The sequence below is a fragment of the Electrophorus electricus genome, chromosome 15 (assembly GCF_013358815.1).
Source record: "Electrophorus electricus isolate fEleEle1 chromosome 15, fEleEle1.pri, whole genome shotgun sequence".
In the NCBI taxonomy this organism is placed as follows: domain Eukaryota; kingdom Metazoa; phylum Chordata; class Actinopteri; order Gymnotiformes; family Gymnotidae; genus Electrophorus; species Electrophorus electricus.
This window is the reverse complement of record NC_049549.1, coordinates 1,504,209-1,528,292: the sequence shown is the minus strand read 5'-3', so window position 1 is coordinate 1,528,292 and position 24,084 is coordinate 1,504,209. Positions and strand designations below refer to the sequence as shown.

General features: G+C 40.3%; 3 protein-coding genes across 3 annotated transcripts; 2 read left to right on the top strand and 1 right to left on the bottom strand.

Annotated features, from left to right (window-relative positions):
* Window positions 1–476: 476 nt before the first annotated feature.
* Window positions 477–3,582, bottom strand: hmgb1b (high mobility group box 1b). Its single transcript, XM_027028848.2, has 5 exons — window positions 3,472–3,582; window positions 1,699–1,855; window positions 1,424–1,569; window positions 1,161–1,335; window positions 477–1,058 (listed from the first exon to the last, which is right to left on the bottom strand). The coding sequence occupies exons 2-5, from the start codon at window positions 1,843–1,845 to the stop codon at window positions 930–932; spliced, it is 597 nt and encodes a 198-aa protein (XP_026884649.1). The 5' UTR covers window positions 1,846–1,855; window positions 3,472–3,582; the 3' UTR covers window positions 477–929.
* Window positions 3,583–4,448: 866 nt separating this feature from the next.
* Window positions 4,449–6,686, top strand: LOC113589273 (testis-expressed protein 26). The gene is made up of 7 exons (XM_027028847.2): window positions 4,449–4,632; window positions 4,746–4,827; window positions 5,011–5,173; window positions 5,459–5,591; window positions 5,816–5,992; window positions 6,156–6,317; window positions 6,468–6,686. The coding sequence occupies exons 1-7, from the start codon at window positions 4,614–4,616 to the stop codon at window positions 6,602–6,604; spliced, it is 873 nt and encodes a 290-aa protein (XP_026884648.2). The 5' UTR covers window positions 4,449–4,613; the 3' UTR covers window positions 6,605–6,686.
* Window positions 6,687–7,273: 587 nt separating this feature from the next.
* On the top strand, window positions 7,274–24,015 carry wdr95 (WD40 repeat domain 95). The gene is made up of 31 exons (XM_035534326.1): window positions 7,274–7,341; window positions 7,919–8,195; window positions 11,499–11,552; window positions 11,653–11,736; window positions 11,953–12,018; window positions 12,624–12,854; window positions 13,245–13,330; window positions 13,790–13,882; window positions 14,120–14,165; window positions 14,266–14,312; window positions 14,718–14,835; window positions 14,948–15,017; window positions 15,603–15,846; window positions 17,011–17,116; window positions 17,987–18,138; window positions 18,660–18,762; window positions 19,336–19,442; window positions 19,556–19,635; window positions 19,803–19,857; window positions 20,055–20,100; window positions 20,867–20,926; window positions 21,095–21,257; window positions 21,333–21,354; window positions 21,513–21,598; window positions 22,074–22,132; window positions 22,252–22,390; window positions 22,498–22,537; window positions 22,636–22,724; window positions 22,967–23,169; window positions 23,357–23,457; window positions 23,600–24,015. The coding sequence occupies exons 1-31, from the start codon at window positions 7,274–7,276 to the stop codon at window positions 23,784–23,786; spliced, it is 3,282 nt and encodes a 1,093-aa protein (XP_035390219.1). The 3' UTR covers window positions 23,787–24,015.
* The last annotated feature ends 69 nt before the right edge of the window (window positions 24,016–24,084 follow it).

The window sequence follows — 24,084 nt, the reverse complement described above, 5'->3', positions numbered from 1 at the left end:
TGACAGGCAGCATTAAGCCTTTATGAGGACCCAGCAGGCAAAGACAGACAGACCAGCTTGTGACTGTAAAAAAATAAAAATAAAAAATAAAAAAAGAGCTAGATGGGAATCTCACCTCTAAATTCAATTGTGTGCATGCAAACTTAAAATAAACTCAATGATCTCTAATACTAATGTGGGAAACATTTAACTGTTACTGCAGGATCCATCTCAAAGAACTACATAAATGCAGTAAAACTGTCAAAACTATGCATAAAAAAAAATTTATTTAGCACCTCTCAAACCTAAGGCCACTTGTTATGCATTACAAAAAAGAAAATAATAACAAAATATGTAAATTTATATATATATATATATATATATATATATATATATATATATATATATATATATATAATTTATATATATATTTTCATTCATATATATTCTCTCTACTTAACATACTAACAAGCATAGGAACAAATTGAAAACATTTCTTAAAAAAAAGAAAGAAAATGTTTATTTCAGACACATTCGTGAATGTCAAACAAAGCTGCATTCTTGTAATTAGAGTGGTAATCAAAGTACAATTAAAAGGACCTTGACAGCAAATACGAAAAATATTTTTAAAAACTAATATGACAATGTACTACAGATCTACAGAAACCAGATAATTGTGCTATGCACCTTCATAGAAACAGCCGTTCTCCTCCACCTTAAACTGTTCCACGCAAGAACTACCACTAACCAAAAGGGGGAGAGGGAGGGAGCAAAGACTATAGACACATAGTGTTAACTTTACAAAAGGAGAATAACACTGTACATCTTAAAAACGTTTCATATACACAGCCTAACAATTCTTGTTTCTGCTGTATTAGGTTTCAGGACGCAAATCGTGTACAATTGGGTTTATGGTATGAACAAGAACAAAGGCTTCATCAGTAGCTACTCTACTCATCATCTTCGTCTTCCTCATCTTCATCATCTTCTTCATCATCATCTTCGCCATCATCCTCCTCCTCACCAGGAGCCTTTTTGGATAACCCTGCAATTCCTTTTGTGCGGTATACAGCAATATCCTGCAAATGAATTAGTAAGCATGTAAAATTGTAAACTTTATACTCATAAGATGCTTATAAGGTAACTCATAAGGTAATTCTGAAAATCACTGAAAGGCTCACCTTGTCATACTTCTCCTTCAACTTGGCTGCCTTCTTCTCATAAGGCTGCTTTACTTCTGCTGATGAGCTGTTCCACATCTCTCCCAGCTTCTTCGCTATGTCTCCAATGGACAGGCCTGGGTTTTCACCCTTGATCTTAGGGCGGTAGTCACCACAGAAAATGAAGAAAGCCGACCTGAATGGCAAGACAACAAGCAAGTTCCTGGACAATTCAACAGTAAAACAAGACCGCTTATGTTTGTGTGACTAGGATATGCACGTACGGAGGTCTCTTGGGGGCATTAGGGTCCTTAAACCGTTTCTTCTTTTCACCTTTGGGAGGGACGTAGTTCTTCATTTCTCTTTCATAACGGACTTTATCCTGTTTTGCCATATCTTCAAACTTGCCCTTCTCTTTGGGTGTCATTGACTGCGGAAAGAGTGTGCAGTGGTAAAAAGAAAAAGTCTTTAAAAACTTCCATCTGAATGGAAAAATTTACTTAAACTCAGCTACAACTGACAGTATGCAAACAAGATCCTCATAACAAATCAGAAATACCTTCCATCGCTCTGAGCATTTCTTGGAGAATTCAGAGAAGTTAACAGTAGCATCTGGATGCTTTTTCTTATGCTCCTCACGACAGGTTTGCACAAAGTAGGCATAAGAGGACATTTTTCCTCTGGGCTTCCTTGGATCTTTAACCATCTTGCTGAGTCTTTAAAAGAAGTTATATTAATGACATTACAAAAAAATAAGCAGATAGTCATCTGTCATTTTTAATCTTATCAATTTAGTTGAGGTATGTAAATTCCTGCTACTAATTTAACTAAATTGTTAATTTTCATGTTGTAGCCTAAAAGATTTTTAAGTCCTTTATTGGTAAAAAATAAATAAATTTTTAGCTCATCACATTATGTATGCAGATACGTCAATGTAATTAAAGAATACAAAACTCAAACATGAAGCCATACACAAGGCACAATGTCCGTCTTGATCCTACGGTGAAAGACAAGGACGACCTCTAATTTTACCAACGCAAAAGCGCAAACTACGTCAAGACTGGATTAAAAAGTGGATAATTTCATATTTGGTTTTCTTTTGCAATACATATCAAAATATGAATAAGTATCATCAAACACGTCAAGGCACGTATAGCGAGGGCAAGCATGATTACCCCTACAACAATAATATTTCTTCTTCCATTTTGAAAATGCCGTCTTCATGAGAGAAAGTCCCCCTCAATCGTCTCCTCCCACATTCCTAAGTCATTTTAGGAACCTAAATAAATCGTCTTCGGTGGCTTTCGTGATCATGATTCCCTGCAGATATTATCAGGTTTCCTATGAAGAACTTCCTCTGTATCGACATAGTGTCTGTACTATAAGCAGTTTGCAATGGGAGTTAGCAGCCTTCAGTCTTAGAATGGCCGTCGCCCTTTACTAGCGACATTAGCAAGCTAGCATCGCTGACTAATATGGCTTCCTGTCTTTATGTCTGCAAGGCAAATCCACATACGGGCCGCTACTAGTGTAACACTTTGGCCTGTTTTTAATTTTAACCTTTCAATTTTGAAAAAGCATTTGCAAAGTTTAAAATGGCATTAAAGTGCAATGCGTGGGATAAAAAGAGGCGAAAATATGCCAGATAAAAAATACATCTTGGTGAGCGGAGCTTTAAAACGTCATCCCATCCCCCGCCAGTCTCACTAAATGCAATGATGCGCTGAATATCCTATGCAGCCATATTACAACACTGACAGCACACATTCCATTTTATGAAGCACATTTACGGAGGAAAAAAACAAACAAAAAAAACAAAGCGCGTTGAAATACTACGCAATTTCGATAAATTCTGCACATTGCTGTTTTGAACTGTCTCGTAACACGGTGCCATTGCCATTGCACGAGCGCTGGCTCACACAATAGCTTAGCACACGAGCAAACACCCAAAGTCAAAGCGCTCGCGACAACCAGCTACGCTAGGCTAACCGAAACAGCTAGCCAGCTAGCTTAGCTAGCATAGCAAAGCTATGCATAGCGCAGTTTATTGAAAGACATATAGCCAGGGTTAGCTAGCGAAGAACTTTGAGCTGCCCACACAAACAGTCATAGGGGGGAAAAAGCTTATCACAGTTTTAGATCACGACATTAACAAAACAAGCATAAATACTGACTGACTGGCTGGCTGGCTAACAGTAGATTGAACCTGACAAAGATGGTCTGGTTAATTTCAAAATCAAATATCCAGTAACAAAGGAATTTTTTTTTTTTAAATACAGCATTTTTAAAATACATATAACTGAAACCACTAGATATATTTTTGAAAACTCACCAAGTAAAAGCCCCCGATGCTCTTGTGTAGATGCCTAGATAGATAATAGACTGAAGTACAATAACACCGTCTCGCGCTCTTCCAAGTGCGCGTTCGTCCTTCTGTCCAAGAGAAACAGATTTCAGTCTCGAATCCCATTGGCTACCGCCAAGTCCAGAACCCTTCCGATTGGCTCCAGGCGGTCTATAGCCGATGCCGGAGAGGAAAGCGGATTGGTCGAGTTTTCGAGGAGACGTCATATTTTGAATGGCGCGTTGATATGAAAAGTCTTCTGCCGCGATACACGTCTGATGATGGCTAAGGCACTGATTTGTAGTAGGGTCAGCCTACTATGCAGGCACTGAAGAAAATATACCACTGAAAAAGGAGGAAAAAATAGGATTATACATCACCATTATTTATTGCAGAAAAAAAGCCATCCGAATATTGCTTCTTGAGTGCTGCGGGAATGTAATGATTTATTTTCATTTTGGGGAGTGTGTGAAGTGAAGTAATCGCTCACCACCAAAAGTTTGAGGAAGCAAGTACAGTTAGCTGCATACCCAGCTATCTATTGTTGCTACAGCAGAACAAGCAATGGCAAAGTTTGTGAAAATGGTTGATTAAATTAGGACTGGCTTCATGCAACGCCGATTCTGATGGCATTCGTTTCGATGTGTATATGTTTTAAAAAAAATGGGTATTTCACGCACTAGGTTAAAATGGTTTTATTCTGAAATTAGCCAGTCCTTAAGCAAACACTGTCATAGTCCTCGCTGTCACGTTATGCGCACACGTTACCCTGTGATTGTAAATACCAGACCTGTCATTTTCCGTTTTTGCCACTAGGAGGCGCCAGTCACCACGCTGCGCACTGCTCCAGCACCTGGAGCGCCACTGTTGTGCATCTCCCATGACAACGACCTCACTTCTCTCAACAGCTCGCCACACACATGGACGCGTTAGTGAGGGAGTCTACGGGAGGGCGGGACGAAACGTCAAACGTCACAATAAAACTGCGTCATAATTTATACGTTCCCTGGCAATTAAGTTGGCTAGAGAGGGCGTTTGGGGAGAATGACGGCGAGCAAAACTTGCCGGTTTTACTAGAGGTATTTTATAAATTGACTGGTACAAGAGGACCGGAGTACTAAGACCAAGACATGAACGTGACAAGCTGTGGTTAGTCGTTCTAGGCTATTTCAAAAAAGATTTTTTCGCGTTTTATCTAATTGTTTGCTTAGGTTGGTGTTAAATGGTCTTACTTAACAGTGGTGTTCTAAATCATTTTTAAGATGTGAAAAAATGGGACCCCTATGAGACCTCTCAGAAAAGAGACTATGTGTATAGACCCAACTCATCGATACCAGTTTTACGGTAGGCCTCCTCCCCTCTAGTAACAGAAATTATAAACGTATGATTTGGTCGGCTACTCTTGTTAATGTTCTAATTGTAGACGTAGTGTAGTTTGTTGAAGAACGTCCCATAAACGACGCAACTAAAGTGGAGTGCGTTTTATTCTCAAAAACACGAATCGTTTCCTATACCTTCTGTCGTAAGACCTCTGACATCTAAGGCGTATGGAAATTCATACGCTGTGGCTGATCCCGTGGGTGTAAGTGCATATAGTGAGGACTTTTGCTGGAAGCCACCATCTAAACCTGCCTGCATTCGCACTGGATCTGCCTCTGGCAACCCAAGAAACAACCCACATCCAAGCCAGGTGAAAAGAGAACTTTTTAGCTGTTTGGAGGAATCCTTGCATGTGTTGAATGAAACATGCAGTTACTGTAAATTTTGTGGAATCCTTCAAAATGGTAATCAAAACAATGCTAAACAGTTAACAAACAAACATTGTACATAGTGAGTATATATCCTTTTGCATATCATAACAGTATTCTTTAGTTCTCAGATACTAACATAAGCTTGAGTTAATTTTTTGTGAGTTTGAGCATTTGTGTAATTCTGCTTTCCAAACCAGCACTTCCTTCATGTTCCTCACTTGTAGGCTTTTATGCTATGGAGATGTCAACCTGGTCTGAGTTCTTGTAAAAACCCTCCATCGGAGGAGGAGGTTCGAAAAACGCTGTCAGCTCAGTACAAATCCACATACAGGACCGACTTTCTGGGCATACCTCAAGGTGGGAGGTCTCGCTGGATTAAATACAAGAAAACAAGCATGTAAAATATATTAATGGAAAAGCCAGATGGTCAATGGTGTGAAAGTCATCGATTACTGGTGTGACAGTCCATCTGTGTACCATAGTAGAATTGTGCTTTCAGTTTTGGCTGTTTTGTTTTTCAATGAGTCAGCCTGCTATCTCACCCCAAGTGGAGCTGTTTCACTGTTCTGGTTTCACTCCAGGGATTGTGATGAACCGTACAATCCTCGATCCTCTTAAGATACGACCTGATGTCCCTCAGTGCACCCAAACTGAGATGAGGTCCAACTACTGCAAACCCATTCAGAAAACAGAATTTCAGGGGAATATTTCTCGCTACGGGTGTAATGTCCTGCATGGGATTGCACCAAAGGGTATAGGTGAGCTTTAGGTCACTGCATTTATATCTGAAGGGACTGTTGGGCAAAGGTGAATTTGTTGCACATGGAAATGGAAAGTTCTTTTAAAAAAAAGTATTATTAAGCATTGTAATGCAGTTTTATCTTGGTATGAAGTTCACCATGTTCTCTTGTTTTGCTTTAGTTCCCACAGTTGTTCAGAAACACATCACTACCCAGGAGAGCAGGAAGCAGATGACCACCTACAGCAGACATTTTGGAGGTCAGGTCACTGACCTCTCATCACTGCTCCGCTCCCTCAAGCCTGAAGAAGTCCAGAACTTCTACAAGCACTTACCTGAAAAGGGTGAGCAAGGGGAAAAGCAGCCCTCTGTGCATGAGCGGCATTGTTTAGTATACCATCCATTTGGTATTTAACGATCCGTTATAGAAAAGTGCATATATGAAATGATAACAAAGCCTGTGCTTGATTTTCTTTTTCTTTTTTTCTGTACAGAAAAGATGGTGGTGCAGATGTTCTTGCAGAGATCCCCTGCTCCCACTAGTAATAGAACGAGTGTGAAGGACCCAGTGGTGCTCTTACCTGCTTCCCCATTACTGGACAGGGTGTCGGTCTGGCCTGGGCCTCTGTGAATGTAACATTCGTGAATGTGTCATAAATGAATAAACAGGTTCCTAAAGCAATAAACTTTGTTGTTTAGGTGGATATTCATACAAAGTCAAATATTAAGTTATACCAGAAATTAAAACCATTTTGAAATATAATGCTTTGGTATTACATTGATGCACATTTTCTAAGGGGAAAGAGTTTTTGGCTTGGAAGAAGACATAGTTAGGTTATCCTATTCAGCATAAATTTAATGATAGAAATAAATGTTTGGGGTAATCAGTATTGTTCCATGAATGTGAGATATAAAAAATAATTGAAAACTGAACCCACGTAAAAACATTCAGTACATGAGGTCTGTTTACTTTTTCACATTGAGGGCTTTTGTAATATATTAACTAACATATTAGTCTGTATGATAAAGGTTAAAATAGTACTGTATGATAACATATTAGTCTGTATTAGGCATCTGCTGTCCCTACTTGTTTCCAATGCTCAAGGTTTCAGCATGGGGGGTGGTGGTCAGGTGACAGGTTTGAATATCAGGTAACATGAACCTGAGTTGAGCTGTGGGTTGGACTGTGTGCAACCATAGTGTCAGCACAGCCTTCGCTAAACACAAGCCAGGAACTTGCACAGAGCGAGATTCTCCTACACTCCCGGCAAAAGACTTATCCAAACTCCAATGCCCAGCAATGCCGCTGGGAAAGAAAGCTCGCCCCAACTCCGCTGAAGGAAGGATTGAAACCCAAAATGTACCCAGGTATTCCACTTTGCTACATGCCTTTGTAATGCTTGTATAGAGATGAGGATTTCTTCAGGCAGGTAAGGCTCTTTGGCACCATTTCCCAGCAGCGCCTGGGGCACATCTTAATTTGTTCGTCTATGATGTCTCCTTTGCTTTAATCTCGGCGCAATGGACCAGAGTCAGCAGCACACGTGCATTCAGACATTAGCAGCCACTTCGTGTGCTCACTCTCTCCTCTGTTGTTAAGAGATTTGTTTACTGTTGCCAGGAATCAGTAGCATACTGCGGCGCCATGCAGGAAGATGCTTGTGAAGTGAGCTCTAACTGCATCAGAGTGCATCCTTGAGGGCGGATTAATTTGTATTTTGACAAATGAGTAGGAATATTTTTGTCAACTTTTATTCAGTAAGCCTTGAAGCTCAGTGATCATTCAGCAAGTAAACCTAATTTGGACTGTGCATGAGTTCACTCTGTCATTCTGCCACACGTCAATGAACTGAAATGGAGTTACCTTAAGTGTTCGGGTCCTGGTATTTATTGCTTTCTTCAGCACTGAACATGCACATAGTACTAGCATCTGCCCCCTTTGCAGTATTCTGACGGAGTTGGGGCCTTCATCTGGAGCCGTTGGACACAGCCTGCCGTGGCAAGCAGGTCGGGGGCTCTGCACTGGCGAAGTGGGCCAGCCCAGAGGGTTGGACTTTGGTGAGGGGAGTCTGGAGGAGAGCCCAAAGCCGGAGTGGCTGGAGAGAGAACTACTGAGACAGGAAAACCGACGCCACTCGCTCGCCCTCGGGGACAGCGCGAGACTGACCAGCCGTCAGCTCTATATTCGTGTCCCAAATGCTTGCACGCTCGCTAAGCTCAAGGTAAAGTTGTGTTTTTAATAGCACCCACATTGACCAAAAAGTCAGATTGTCTATGAGCATTTGTTACTACCATGAAGCAACTTCACCTATACCATTTCTTTAAACAGTATATGTATATGTGACGAATCTTGTAAAACTAGGTTATGGTGAATTGATTAGAGTGACTGTGGAGAACAGATTTCTTTTAAAAGGCTTCATTTTTGTGCTCCTGTAGCTCAGCTGGTAGGGCAAAATGAGAAAGGTGCTCACATTACCAATATGATGGGTTTGATTCTCAGGCAGCTTGTTTTCTGTCATACTGATGAATTTGGATGGTGTTCTAGAGTAGAGCTGCTGCTATGAATGTAAGTTTATGTTTCCAGGACAAGAGCTGGACATTTCATATATTTCATATATTTGTCCATGCCTCTGAATGTTTAAGTACATAAACGTATTTGTTCCCAAGCAGAACAGAGAATGTGCTATTTTGTGTATAATATAACCAGCAGCTTAAAAGCTGATGTATTATTTCTTAGAGATTCTTCATAAATTGATACAAAAAAAATCCTTTCCTAGCCAATAAATAATCAATAAATAAATTATTATAAAAATTTATATAAAAACAGTAATCATTGATCCTTTAGAATGATAAGTCAGTAATTATTATATTCATTCAAGCCTGAAATTATATCAATGTCTGTATTTTGATAGTAATGGGAACCTGTGGCTAAAGGAGCTTCTGTTTTCCACTGGCCCCCTGTTCAGAAAGTGTTTAGAATGCTTTTTAATGGTTATAACCTCAAGGTGTCACTGTAGTGCTAGGTATGTGTTTTGTGGGTCAAAGGAGCACTCCTTTACCCAACCTTCAACGACTTCTTTCAACAATTCAACAGGGAGGCTATCCTAGGACAGCTCTTGGGTTCTGGCAGAAATTATATCTTGAACTTGTATGGATGGAATTCTTTAATTCATTAGTTAACAGGCCTCTGGAGAGCCTGACCAGCTGGAGTTGGTTAATTGGAACAACTGGCACAATACATTAGCATTTTCTTTTTTTTCTTTTTTTTTAGGAGAGTGCTTGAGTTGGTACTATATTGGCTTCTTTCTAAAGGCTATGCTGTTTATACTAGAGGCAATTTGCCACCTGAATGCACTCTGAAATGAGGTTTAAAGTTACACTGAGTGTATTCTATGGATGTTTGAATTTTGCTTCTCATCAAGAATCTCTTAAACGATGGCCCCCAGTGCAATCTTTATAATATGTGACATGTTATTTCGAGTGCAATTAGACTGTCGATTTGCATTTCATCAGAAGTGGCCACTGTGGTTCTTGTTTTGTTTACTGTTGCAGTGTTTCTGTTATTTCTATGTTTTCTTTTTATATGTATTATGTAGTAGGTTAACACTGCAAATGAAGCACTGGTCTTCATATATATCTCCTTATATGCTTTCCATATATATTTTATAGTTTGTATTTATAAATAGCCAACCATCTTTTTAGGACTTTATAGAGTACATGTAAGGAAAACCTCCACTTATAGGCTATATCTATAGGCTGTGGCCATAGACCACAGACATTATGCACTGCCAAGGCATTCTTCAGATGGGACACATGTATTAAAGGTTGCCTGAGGAGACCAAATTTGCCAGGTTGATACTGAAGATTTAATGCTAAATCTTAACTTGCTCTTTTTTTTTTATAATTTTCACTTAAACGTTAAGAAGTGGTCATTAAATGGCACTGGTTTCCTCTGTGTTCAATTTTTTTTAATTGCATGAGCAGTGTGACCTATAGTGAATTATTTATGAATAACATGTGACTAGGTGCAGTATAGAGCCTTTTATTACTACTTTGTACATTTCAATACACTGGTACACCAGATTAATGAAGTCAATAAAACCTTTTAGATGCTTTACATTAAGCTTAGATTTTCACTGTGACAACGGCATTTATGTGGAGAATATTTTATTACACACTGGAGCTGATTGGGTTAAACATGTTCGTCATTGTGGATTTGACCTCAATCTTGCGCTTTTTTTTTTCCATTTTGTAATCTCTCAATTCCCACGTGACACTGACTGAAGAAGCTATTAGCTTCTTGATTCAGTGGATGTGGCTGACGGAGAGTTGCCTTTCCCCAAGGCCAGGACTTTTGTGTCCTTTCTGGATCAAAGAGTATGAGCTGCTTTAGCCACTCCACAATATGCTTTGTAGTCATCAGATTGTATGAACCATGAACTTTGGTCACTTACATACTACATACTGAAACTGCAACGTCTCGCATGAGAGAAAACTAGCATGTGGAAATTACCCATGTGGCAGGGAAGCAGTGTGGTTTAGTGTGGTAAGAGTGTACCTCTGCATCAATTCAAGGAGTTTAAGTAACAAGAACAATGACGGGCAAAACAGCATGCGTCCCGCTACACATTTGACAGTGTGTCACTTGTAGTGTCACATTGTCACTAGAAAGTAAACGACAAACCCTGTTTTCATTCCATTCTTTAACTCTTGGTAATTGACAGTTTGATGTGGAATGGCATGTGCAGTTAGACCAGAGCATTGTCATTTCACCAAATGCCACCGAAGCATCTGAACTCGAAAATCCAGCTGCAGTTGCATATCTAGCCACCTGTCCACCACCCTCTGTCACTACAGAGCGCCACAGTAGCAGGTGGGTTATAATCATGTGGACGGACTAATTTTGACACACAGGATTCATTGCTGCAGTTGTTTCTATGCCGCCCAAATGTTTCTCGCAGGTAAAAAAGATCGCCACGTTGCTAAGAAACCATGTTCAAGTCAAGAAGACCCACTTGCACTGGGAGCTCGTCTTGTCTCAGGATTGTGCCCTGTTTCTTTTGTGTTTAAGATAGCAGCATGTTCTACCCACACCAGCAGACTTCACATCACACTTAATTTGCACTCACACGGCAGTCTCCTTGAAGTCTTCCAATTTAAAAACGTGTCCCATGTTTCTCTCTCTCCTTTACTCCTGTTTCTTGGTAGCGCTTACAGTTCATTAATTGGTGAGACGGTATATGTTTGGTGTTCCAGTTTGAAGTGCATGTTTGCTTGTTTGCTTAGCAGTGCTCTGCTCCCACTCACCTTTGACTCGAAATATCCCAAAATAAATATAAGATCATTAACCCACGAATCTACAGGAATTACGACGATGGCTGGAATCAACCACGTGACATTCTGCATGAAAATTGTGCTGCCACATGAGCTGATGTGATATTAATGGTTTTCCATACAATCCATAGTGATTTTACAATGTGTGTTGCATAATTTGTGCAACATTAACATTTGTTTCCTTACAACAGATTGAGCAGAGGGTGTCCCTTGAAAATCTCAGCAAGCTGAAGTCAGCATTTGAGGTAAGCAGTCAAAATATCATCACACTGTACTAATATAATTTTTATTGTAATAGATCCCTGGTTGCTGTCTCTTATAAACTATGAAAACTCTCTTGGCCAGGATTTTGAAAAGGCTGGCACCAGATCTGTTGACCTCCCTCAGTTCAGTCTAATCATTAAGAAGTGTTTGGGCCTACATGATAATGTAAGTTATAATGCTTTCAGTCCCTCGCTGAAAGGATTTCTCCCATTCAGACATTTTTGCCTTAATTACCCAAGTTTGTTGAATTAAAGCATATTGTTTATGTAGGCAGATGAATGAGGTCTCGTACTTCCACTGTTTATTGCATAAAAATAACCTTTGCGATGCATATGCTGACGCAGTGACTGTTTCCCTCTGGTGCCTCTCTATATGTTGCAGTGCAATGCTCAGATTCAGGAGCTCTTCATGAAGATCGATTATTCTGGACGAGGCTGCATTGAATGGGTATAGAAAAACAAAGCTGATTATAGACACATCACTCCTTTCTCAGTCAGGACACAGAAGATTTAATTTAATGCAGTATTGCGTATTCTTCACACACTCTCATAATTACTCAATCTGAAGCACTCTCACAGCAGAAAAGACCTGATAAGACCAAATATTCCCTACTGAAGTGAAAATGTGCAGACAGCCACAAAGCCCTCAGAGCTGCTAGAAGTATAAGTGTATGTATGTATGTATGTATGTATGTATGTATGTATGTATGTATGTATGCATGTATGTATATAAATAAATAAATATTTCTTGGTCTAATATGAACTTCAAAAAACAAATTCACATTTATTTTACATATTACATATTTCACATAACAGTAAGAAAACACACACGGCCCAGTAAACCATACTAAATATTTAATATACATGTGCAATGCTGTCACTCTAACTTCTGATCCATGCTCCAATTTTTGGTTTGTATGTATCTCCTGTATCCACACAGTTAAATCCTTCATGTTGATTTTTTTTTTTCTTGCATGCCTAGCAAACATCTGCTTGAATGCAATTCTGTAGACATTTGATTAATGCAGCTACACTTGCGGTGTGTAAAATCAGGACGAGTTCTGCACATACATGCAGTTGGAGTTCATTGAAAAGGAGGAGTCAGTGGCACGAGGAAAGCAGGTAGCCTTTGCGTTGCCAGCTACCATAAAGGCACTGAGTCATGGTGAGCCTGTTCTGAGGATTCACGCAACTCCTGATGGGACCATCGTGACAGTCAGGGAAGATGGAACAGTCAACTACTGGAGCTCCAAACTGCAGCTGAGGAAAAGCAAGAGTGTGTTTGTAAGTAATCCTACCCGTGAATCCATGAAGGATGTCTTCCTCTGTCCAGAAGTACATAGTTGAATGTAACACTGGCTTTAAATTGTGGATCGTGATTATGTACAAGAAGATCAAGGCACAGAGTAGACAAGAAAAGGAAGAGAGGAGGAATGTTCATTATTGTGCAGAAGTCCTAGGCTATAGAATATAGTCATAGAGCGGGAGAAAGCGAGAGAGATTCCAGACAGTAACTGCAATCGACTGGAGATAAAGCTGCAGAAATAGTCAAAATTCCAGAGTAGTACACAAGGTTTCCAATGAAACAGCGTTTCAGACAGAGGGCCTTTGTCAGCTGTATATGTTTTGATATGTATTTACAATATAATTTTATATTCTTTGTCTTTTAAAAAGCATGAAAGACCCATTGGACGAACACCTAAGTGGGCCACAGATTTCATCACAATGCCCCAGTATAACAAGCTAATCATTGGAACAGGGTGAGCTGACTTCACAAAATAATATTGCATGGGAATTGTTCCCAATTCCAGTTCTGGGGTTTGTCTGAACCTCCATGATTTTGGTTCATCCCTGTAAATCTCAGTCCTGATTCTCTATATTTTAGTCCTGATAGTAGTTAGATGAGCTGGGGGGGGTTGGGATTGGGGGGGTTGGGGGGTTGGGGTGTATTTCACAGTGAGGCTTAACAAACTGTCACTGAATGCCACATTTGCTTTGAAGCAGTGCCTCCAGAGATTGTTGAACAGTTAGCTGGCAAGCCCTGGACAGATTTAATTGCCTTAGATGTGCCTGAAAAGAGATTGGTGATATTGGCCTGTCTTGACATTTCTATCATCAAATGTACCTATTTGCTTGAGGATGTCCCTAGAAAAGGCCCATGTATACATTCATCTTCATGTGCTTCTTTAGATATTAATGTAAGTTTTTCGGTTTCTCAGGGACCGAGAAATCCAGCTGTATGAGGTGTCCTCGCTGGAGCCTTACTGTCAGATAAATGGCCTGGATACTGTGCCTCTGAAATTAGACTACTGGTGAGAACATGCCCAGAACCATCCACATCATGGGTCAGTTCACAGAAGAAAAATACAGTGAGAACCCAAGATAAAAATGTCATTGAACTCTGAGCAATTTTAGGTCTCCAAATGTTGAAGTATATAATGTACTTTCCCACATAGTTTCCCCACTTTGAAGCTCCTGTCCTTCTCAATGACTGTTCTGTGGGAACTTTGACTTTCTGAGAGCATGGTCATGCTGTTCTCTCTCCATAGCTACACTGGACCTGACGAATGTGCCATCGTGTATGGTGATGCTCAGGTAATGTAAAGCACAATCTCCAAGGCTACATCAGCATGCTGGATGAGCAGGGAAGTTCACGGCATTAGTCAGATTAATTATGAGGCTTTTGGCATTCTAGGGCTGTGTGAATATCATATTAATGACATCGGTGGGGGAGACACTGAGGTAAACAAGCTTTTTAATAATTTAATTTTCCTTCTGCCTCGTTTCAAAGCTAAATGACTAAAACAAGTCATGCGTATATGTTTCTTATTTTCATAAATGAATATTTGAGATTTAACACTGACACAGATCAGTGGAGTAACACCACATGCATGGATTCACATATGGAAAAGCTAAGCATTACAGTCACGACTTCCCTGCGTGTTTGGAGTACAATGACAAGTCTAATCACAGCCTGATATATATGCAGCCAAGAGCAGTGGAATGGGCTATCAGTGAGTTTTCTTTGGGTCCAAATGATAAACAAATTAAAACCCTTGCTGTTATATTTGTTTTGATGCACTAAGGCAGAATACGATTTATTCCTGCTTTCTTTTAAAAGCCTCTTTAACATGCATTTATCTGTAGATTGTGGAAGAAACTTCCAAAGGTTGAGACCGTGCCCAGCATAGGCATTCATCATGCAGTCCAGTCCTCAAATGTGACATACATTAGTTGGAAAGTACACCAAGACTGGATAACAAAGGTTAAACTTTTTTTTTTTAAAGCACCTTTACTGCTTTAAATTTGCAAATGCTAAACTGGCATGACATGACAAAAGGATACTGAAGCACAAAACCCTCATGCTGTCATTTCAGGTGAAATATTTCCAAACCATTCCTGCCATTGTGTCCTCATCAAACCATGAAGCCTCAGCTCTTGTTATTGGTAACATACAAATGATCCTCTCTCCATTAGATAGTGGGGGCTTTTGTGCTGAGTGGACTAGCATAATCTATCAAGAACAAAAGGTCTCTTCACAAAATTCTACATGGTGAAACCAAGGCAAAGTGATAATTATCACCCTTTTTTCCCCTCATTAAAACCTGAAAATTGTGCATATCTTTGGTCTCCCTTTAGAGGAGAGATCTGTGTAGTAGACTATAGAGAGGAGAACATCTATTTATCCAGCATATTTAATGCCAATGGAGGGATCTGTCAAAGCCTTCAATGAAATGAAATTCCAGTTAATCTGATTTGAATACCATGCGGTGATCCAAGAGGCAATGGAGAACTCTGAGTCATCTGTCAGCTGGTGGTGTGGGTGGGTGTATGTGGGGGGGGTGTATCCCTGTGTGTGTGTGTGTGTGTGTGTGTGTGTGTGTGTGTGTGTGAGAGAGAGAGGGAGAGAGAGAGAATTTCTAAAAGTGTGAGGTTAATTTGTCTGTTTAATAATTCTTATAATATTGAAGCTATTTATTTATATACTTCCTGAACAGTATGTCAAGGTTCTTCTCTGATGCATGCTTACAGGCTGCATCCATCCATCCACCAACATTGAGCAGCAGATGAGGGAGACTAAGGAGGGTTGTCGTGATGGCAGGTCCAAGAAAATAACAGCCAGCCTCAGCAACCCTCAGCAGAGGGCAGCCTACGACCAGACCGTCTTTTCTATTTATAAAGGGGCTGCGACGTTTGACCTCTGTAAGAAGCTTAACCTGCTGGTGACTGGGGGAATGGACAGGCTGGTTCGCATGTGGAATCCTCATGTTCCTGGGTAATTTTAAATTTTTTTTCATTGAATGTAATGCCTCTCTTTTAATAATATGTAGAGTAAAGTAAGCGACAATGGCAGAAATGTGCTGTCTTCACAATGTACTGCAGCAAATTACATTTAAAAAGAAAAGAACAATGAGGTTAAGTACAGTAGATTCGTTTAAAGTAGAGGGGATATATGTATCCTTTTTGAATTACAGTCCTTGTTATACATAGACCAATCCGAGGGAACAAAAGTAATTGTACTTTTGGTTGTTTTGTCAGTTGTGCATAAAAAAAAAATAAAAGGTTTTAAGTGAAGTCTAGAGGTGTCTTGTGCATCTACAAAGACCATCAGGTGTTGATGCCAGTAAAACAGGATGTCATGACGCTGACTCATTTAGAGACATAGCCAAAACACTGGGTGAAAAACAGACAAACAGTGAAAAACATCATCAGTAAAAAAACATCATCAGAGTCTAAAGCTACCATAAAGAGCAGAAATCACTAGCATGACTTTAAGGAGAGATATACACAACTTGAAAACCACTAATAATTCTTGAAAATGAACAGCCTTTAAAATCTTTAACTTCACAGGGGATGTTTATTTTCTGTCCAATACATACTTCCTATTTGTTTTGGACCACCACAGGTTCTACAGCATCCGTTTGAACTTGTTCTCATAATAACCATTATCCAACATTCAGTGTAAAGTGAAGCCGTTAGCCAAACAAATGCCTGTACTGCATAAATACACTCTGCTGTTGTGGTGTGGACACCAGGAACACTACTCCTGCTAAAAACACAGCAGAGTTCTATAGTACCAGATTAAATAGCACACATTTCTTATGCCATGACTTCCCCAAATGTTTATTTTTAACAGGAGCTTTATTGTGCACCTTTGGTCTCTTATAAAAACACTGACTGAACATGATGGCAGAATCTGAGCTGGTGGTATCTCTGTGTTTTTGGAAAATATTGTTAATATATCTGTGACTACCACCTTCTTGGACAGCAAGTAGACAGCAGTGTATTTGCTGGTCTGCTGATACTGTAAAGAGCTGGTGGTCTGCTGATACTGTAAAGAGCTGGTGGTCTACTGATACTGTAAAGAGCTGGCAGTCTGTTGGTATTAAGTGTGGTGGTCTGTCTGTGTAGTTATATCCTGTTGCTCTGCTAATGACAGGAGGCCCACTGGGATCCTGAAAGGACATTGTGCTCCTATAGTCTACCTCTGCATCTCCTCAGACGACGGTCGCATTTTCTCTGTCTCCGCTGACAACGCCGCTAGGGTAAGAAAACAATTAGGCGCTGAATAACTACAGGGAATAAGAAGACTGCAAGGCATGGTGTTAATGTAATATGCAAAATCCTATGAACAGACTCAAATGGTTGAGAAGACTGAGTGAGTGCTTGCTCTGGGCAAATTTGAGCTGCAGATGAAAACTGATTTAAGTGAACACCCATATGACTGGAAAGCTTACCTTGAAATCCAGAATCCACACTGGAAATGGCAAATAGTGACAAAAACAGTATGTCCACAAAGAATGTATTAGGTAAAAGCCAGAAGGGTATAAAATTCAACAGATAACATCAAAATCCAGTAAGATATTTAGCCATCATATTTTACATACTACAAAGTGACAAATTAACATAGACAATGATAATTATTTTTCAAAGCTTTGTGGCAGTTATGGGGTGGGGGGGGGGTTGTATAAGTTCTGCAAGTCTGCTACTGCATCATCTCTCAAATAAACAAATATATGAGACTAATAAAAAAAAACGTTTTCGAAGCATTCAGTAGATATTGATCTAAATATGTGTTTGTGAACTATGGCTAAAAATCACTGATTTTGCTCTTGCTAGTCACTTTGAGACATTAGCTGCAGTATTGTTGATGGATGTTAAAACCATCCCCTCCACCACCATGCGTAACCACACAAACAGATAAATATGGACATTCTAAAACTAGGAGATTCTGTGCCTCATTTTTGTAGGACGCATCCAGAATAAGTCAGAAACTGGAACTTGTTTGCAATTTATCCTTTTTTAAATATATGATATCCAAGATAAATTACTAAATGGAAGATTGTTAAAAAAAAATCTGGGGTCTACAGAATATGCCTTATACTGGAAGACTGCTCATGGTTTGTCCTTTTCAGATCTGGGATGTGCAGGATCAGTGTTGCCTGTTCACAGCTCACCCAAAGGCCAGCATGCTGCGCGGGGACATGGCTGCCTGTCTGTACTCATCAGCTATGAAGGGGCTCTACGTAGTCACAGACTCACTAGGCCTGCTTTCCCTCATAACAAAGTAGGCCACTGCCTGATGGAGACTTGTCCCACTTACAGCAACTCAAAAATTGTGGTAACGTTAGGCAGAAAAAAACCCTCAGATGACATGTATGGATTAGTGTGATGGAGACCACCATTCAGGACAAAGTATATGGGTTGTTATTGTGCCAGAGAGCTGGCTCTTTGGTCTGGAGGTCAGAGCATATGTTTACTACAGGTAGACTCCAGGTTTCTGCCCTCAGCCTTCATCAAAATTAGTGAGTACATGATGTTTGAGGAGTTTTATTGCTGACAATTTGCATGCATATTAAACACATGCAGAGCTGCATCAGAAGGCATTACCGGCATACATTTGTTAGACAACAAACAAGTGAAAAATTGAACATTATTCTACTTTCTGGTATCAGTAAGGTTCTTCAGTTTAATCCTTATCATAGGAGCTGAATTTGTCTTGAACTTTATAGCTGGGTAATTCAACATAAGCAAGCCTGTCCTTTTCACATGCTGGCGTTTCTCTGCTCACATGCTGGCATTTCCCAGGGCAACGGTGCAGGATCTCTCCATCAGGTCCCATAAGGAAGCAGTGCTGTGCTGCGGCTACAGCCAGGCGTTCCGGCAGGTGGTGAGCTGCACCGAATCCTCGGTAAGCGGGAGCTCCACCTGTCGTGAAGCGCACGCCCCCTCCGGGGATGCCAGCTGAAGTGCCACTGGCTCGCGTGTTGCATGAACCTCCCTGGGTCTCTCATGCTTAATCCTCTGCCCCTGGTGACCAAGGGTCCTATTAATAATCACCCACTGCAGTACTAATCACCCACTCCTGGAGACTAGTGGTCTGATGATGCTGTTGAAAATCAGCCCTGTGTAAATGGCCAAATAAAGAAATTATTTTATTGTCTTATTTTATTCTAAACTTATTTGAGACTGGGTCTAATTTAGCAATGGCTCGATCGGGTTCAGAAAGTTTACTCCAACCACTTTGATTTGCTAATTAGCTCAAGTCAACAGACAGAATTGTTTAGTTAGATTGATTAATACCAAATCATGGCATTACTTTGACTTTTTAACTCAACCACTTTTGTTGTTTGAAAGCTATTGTTGCTATAATAAAAAAAAATCTTTCTGGGCAAAAACACATCGTTAATTTGTCTTTGAGTTAATTATATGTTTAAAACATTAATAACCTGTGAGTTTTAAGTTATGGATTATTTCATTTTAGGTGATTAAAGTCTGGGATGTGGATACAGGAGCTCAGGTGTTTGAGTATGGAGGTGCTCATGGACAGACTGCAGTGACCTGCATGACCTTTGACCCAAAAGGAAGAAGGTCTGGTTGGATATCACGGTTGCTGCTTTTAATTTTGCATTGCAAAATTGGTGCACGTATTGGTAAATAATCACCTTTCATCTTCTTTCTTTTATACTTATTTTATTTAAAAGGCTTGTAACAGGTGGAAGAGATGGCTGTCTCAAAATCTGGAACTTCAACAATGGCCACTGTCTGAAGATACTCAGTCGAGGTCTAGTAGAATTACTCTCAGCTATACTGTGGTGCATTTTTATCTAGTGTGATGGCCAACAGATTTGACCTCTGCCATGGCGATAACATTACTTGCAGTTGTTCTTCAGGAGAGCTGCTCTCCTCTTAATGCAAGTTATGCATTAAGAGGATCTGTGTTCTCTGCAGAGGGTAGAGCTGAGGAGATCTGCGACTGTTCCTACTTGCAAGTGCACAGGAGCTCGTGAGTCAGCGCTTCTGTCGCGTAGCATAGACCGGAATGTGTGAGGGGGACACATTCATTCCTTCATTATTCCATAGTTATTCCTTTATTCACTCACTCATCCAATGTGCCTATTTAATCCTTTATTATTTAGCATTTTAGTTATGCATTTTGCCACGTTTTCACTTGGCTCATGTTGTCAGTTTTGTTTTTGGCAGGCTTGTGATGTCTGTCGGCTGGGGCCGGAGGATTGACGTTTACCTGGTGAGTATAGAGGCACAAGGCGAGCCAGCCCCCCAGCCTGCCCACATTTCATAGCAGCATAATTCCCCAGATGGCTCTCATAAAATCGGCTGACTGGCGTGACCCGTTTCCCCTCCTAACTCTCCTCTCATCACTGCGCAGACCATTTCCATGTCTCGTTTACTGCTTCTTTTCCATCGCCAGTATCGAGAGCTCCCTGGTGTCGCCTGTGAGAGGAAGATGCTGCATTATTAAAGTCCCTTGAGAAGATTTAAGCAAACAATCCACCCCTCCCCCATCCAAAAAAAAAAAAAACAACAACAACTCAGACGCTTAGAGTGCAAGTCTGATGATGTTGGAGTGATGTTTCATTTTTGCCTGTGTGTGCTACCACATTATCTTCCAAATGGGGGAGAATATATTTTGCAGCAAAGGTCTTAAATGTTGCCCTGGTAACCAGAAATCTAATTTTCTTGTCACCACTAGTCGATTCTTTTTTTCTTTTTTTTCCCAGACATTTAGGTGTTCAGATTTGCACTTGGACTGACACATAAGTTAGAAAGAAAATCCACATTTTCTTTGTATTCTCAGTGCACTTCATTATATAAAGATGAAAACAGGTTTGAGTGATGAAGGTATCAATCAGAAAAGACTTCTTTTCATACACTCAGGTGACAAAGTTTGAAATGTATTGACTATGTGAACTTTGAACATTTATGCGGTATACTCAGATTGTATAGTTGTATAGTTTGCATTTGATTTGTGATGGTTTTTTTGTTTATTTTAGGACTCGCCAGAGGATACTTGGCATGTTCAGAGGCCACAACCCTCATGGCAAGATGATCTAGTAAAGTGCATGCACGCGCACACGCACATTAGATGAACACGATTTCTTATATATACAGTATACATACAGTATACAGTGTGTGTACAGTATACTGTGTGTGTGTGTGTGTGTCTTGTGTATACACATACTGTCACCTTCTCTATATAATCTATGGTCTGTTTACCCCAGAGGAAAGGACACAAAGATGACATCCTTTGCATTGCACAGTGTCCACCCTGTCTACTTGCCACCAGCAGCTATGATGGCGAGATTATCGTGTGGAATCTGGGGTCTGGACACATCCAGTGTCGCTTTCTCACACCTCTGCCTCCACAGACAGATGAGGCTCTAGGTGCCTTAGTGTTTTGTTTAGTTATTTATTTAAATTGTTTTATAATTATTCATAAAGGCAGACCCAGTGGGCAAGATTCTCATTTGAAAAATGTCCAGTATACAAAATTAAATAATGAAGAAAAAAAAAAACCCAATTAACATAACACAAAATAAACATGCACTTATACTTCCATTAGCTTCTTATTGTTTCTTGCTCACTGGCACATGTCATGAGCTGCTCCTCGATTCTTCTTGTGCTGGTAGTGGACAGGAGTGTCCTCAGCCTCGTGTTCTTACGGACCCGGGCATTAAACTCTACGTCCACCTCAGTGGCTTCTCTCATATCATCTGGACCCCAAGGTGATTTTTTTTTTTTCTCTTTGGTAATTTTAAGAAAAATGATAACAAAAAGGACAATTAAAAACATGTGTCGATGTTACATAATCAAATCATATAAAAGAACTTTTATTTTCCCATGGTTTCACAAGGACACTATCTCCTGTGTATTAATTTTATTGTATCTACTTTATATTCATTATGTGTTTATGCTGTTCATATCGCCACAGTTTCTGTAAGACAAATTATTTTGATTTTCCTCCATCAACATAAGTGGGAAACAATCCATGGTGTAAGACTGGGCTCATTTGGTCAAAATCATGACTTTCTTGAGGCTGCGTCATATACAAGCCAGCTACACACCACTGCACAGAAAACCTTGTTTTACAGAATGAATAATTGATATGGATTTTTGTTACTGTTTTGAAAAATTAGGATAAATCATTGGAAAATGCTGACATATTTGTTGTTCTAAAGAACTGTTATTTTTCCTTCAAAGGTCATATCCATTTCTGGAATGTGCTGAACGGGGGGAAATTCTTTATGTCTTTTAAGGCAGTATGTGTCAGAGCACTCCTTTCAAAGTTTCTTCCACTCTCAAAGATGTCAAAGAGAGGAAAGATTCGCCAAGGGCCTTAAGTCAGGAAGTCAGCGGATTGTCTTTTCTCCTCCTTCAGTCTAGGTTCCAGCAGGAGATCACAAAGTTAGCTGTCACCCAGGATGACTGTCTGTTGTTTGCTGCTGACCACATAGGGTATGTCTACGTTTACGACATCAAAGATTGTGGCCTCACCCTCGAACAAAAGCTGCCAAAAAGTAAGTCTAGAGCCATTTTTGTTCAGGCTCACTCAAATACTGCAGGAAAGTCAAGACTTTGACTTGGTTTCCGTAGGTCAACTTAAATCCCTTCACTTTTATTTCAGCCACGAACTTCTGGCGTGCCCACATTAGCAGCATATCTGGGTAGGCAGCTAGGCATCGTCTTCAGTTCGCATTGAGAAGTCCATTCTTTCAAAAGTCCTGTACTTCAGTGCTTTTTGTTTTCTTTATTTCCATTCAAGTTTGCAGCTCATCGAGAGCCACCAGGTCCTGGTCACCTGCTCCACAGACTGCACGGTGCGTCTGTGGAGCATCAATGGGGAGTTTATAGGTATATCTGATAGCTGGTCTTGACTCTTGATTTTGGGTGCTTTTCAGTGTCTGGGAACCAACCGTGTTCTGAAATGTGGAGTAAATGTATTACATTACAAAATTCATTAGGAAGTGTAGTGATTACTCATTTCACTCCACTCAACCTTCACTCAGATTTACAAAAAGGGCTTTAAAGAGTTTAAAAAAAGCATGCTAATGTTTTCCCTGTGTACACATGCAATAAGAGAAGTAACTCCACAGGCACTTTTGGGCAGCCAGAGAGATGGATTCTCCATATTGCATCATCCTGGAGGCACCCTGCGGTCCCCTATGAGGTTCTCACAGACCCTCTGAGCATGCCCTCGCACTCCATACTAGATGACAGGTTGACCCTGTCGGATGCTCTCAGGTCTGCAAGATCAGAAGACAGCAGCACGGAGGTACCTAGCACAGAGGATACTATGGTTAGTCGATGCTAAGACTAAAAACCCATGAGTTTAATTTTTATTATTAGTCTTATCATTTTGTCTAATATGATATTATTTTGGGGCTTCCTTATTCCTGAATCTTAATCTCAAGGTTCAAGATTAAGATTGCGCTTGTGTATCTGTGGGTAACTGTTGAAGCATGGCTCTGGTATTGTAATTGCAGTCAGATTCCCCCAACAAGGTCAAATTCCTTCTGCCGTGCTTCAGTGACAGAGATATCGAGGAGGAGTTTAACGGTTCCTTTTATCTCCAGCCTGGGAAGCGGTGAGTCTGTCCTTCAGGTGATTGGGGGGGGGGGGGGGGGGGGGGGGGGGCACAACACATTTACATTCCAGCAAGGTGAAATGTGACACAAGGCCTGTGAATCTGTGCTAAGGAAGTGGGTCTGTTGTCTCTGACTTTGCAGGCTTCGGCATGAAATATTCAAACATGCTAACAAGACTGTGAACCATGACGGCCCGAAGGCGTACCACGCTTTGAAGTACTTCGAAGTTATTGATGGCCCCTCCACATGTGAAAAGCCTGATCTCTTCCTAGCCGGGATCGATCCTTTCATAGCCAGCTCTGTGGATGAGGAGTCCATAGGAATTTAAATCACGGCTCCAGAGTCATGTACCGTCGGGAGGCTCTGGGCAGCTTGCAAACTATTTGCACAGTCCAGAGATCATAACATTGACTTCAGTTTCTTTCAAAGCTAACTCGGTTCAATTGAGGGTTTTTGTTTTTTTTGTAATTTGTAATGCAATTCTCAGAACAAAGCAGGCTTCTCTAAATTGTTGATGTAATAAATATTGAATGACTGCTGTGATATATTCACTAAATGGGGAACCATTTCTCTTACCTTATGCAATGATGTAAATAAAGACTAGAATATAACTTTTTAATGAAGTT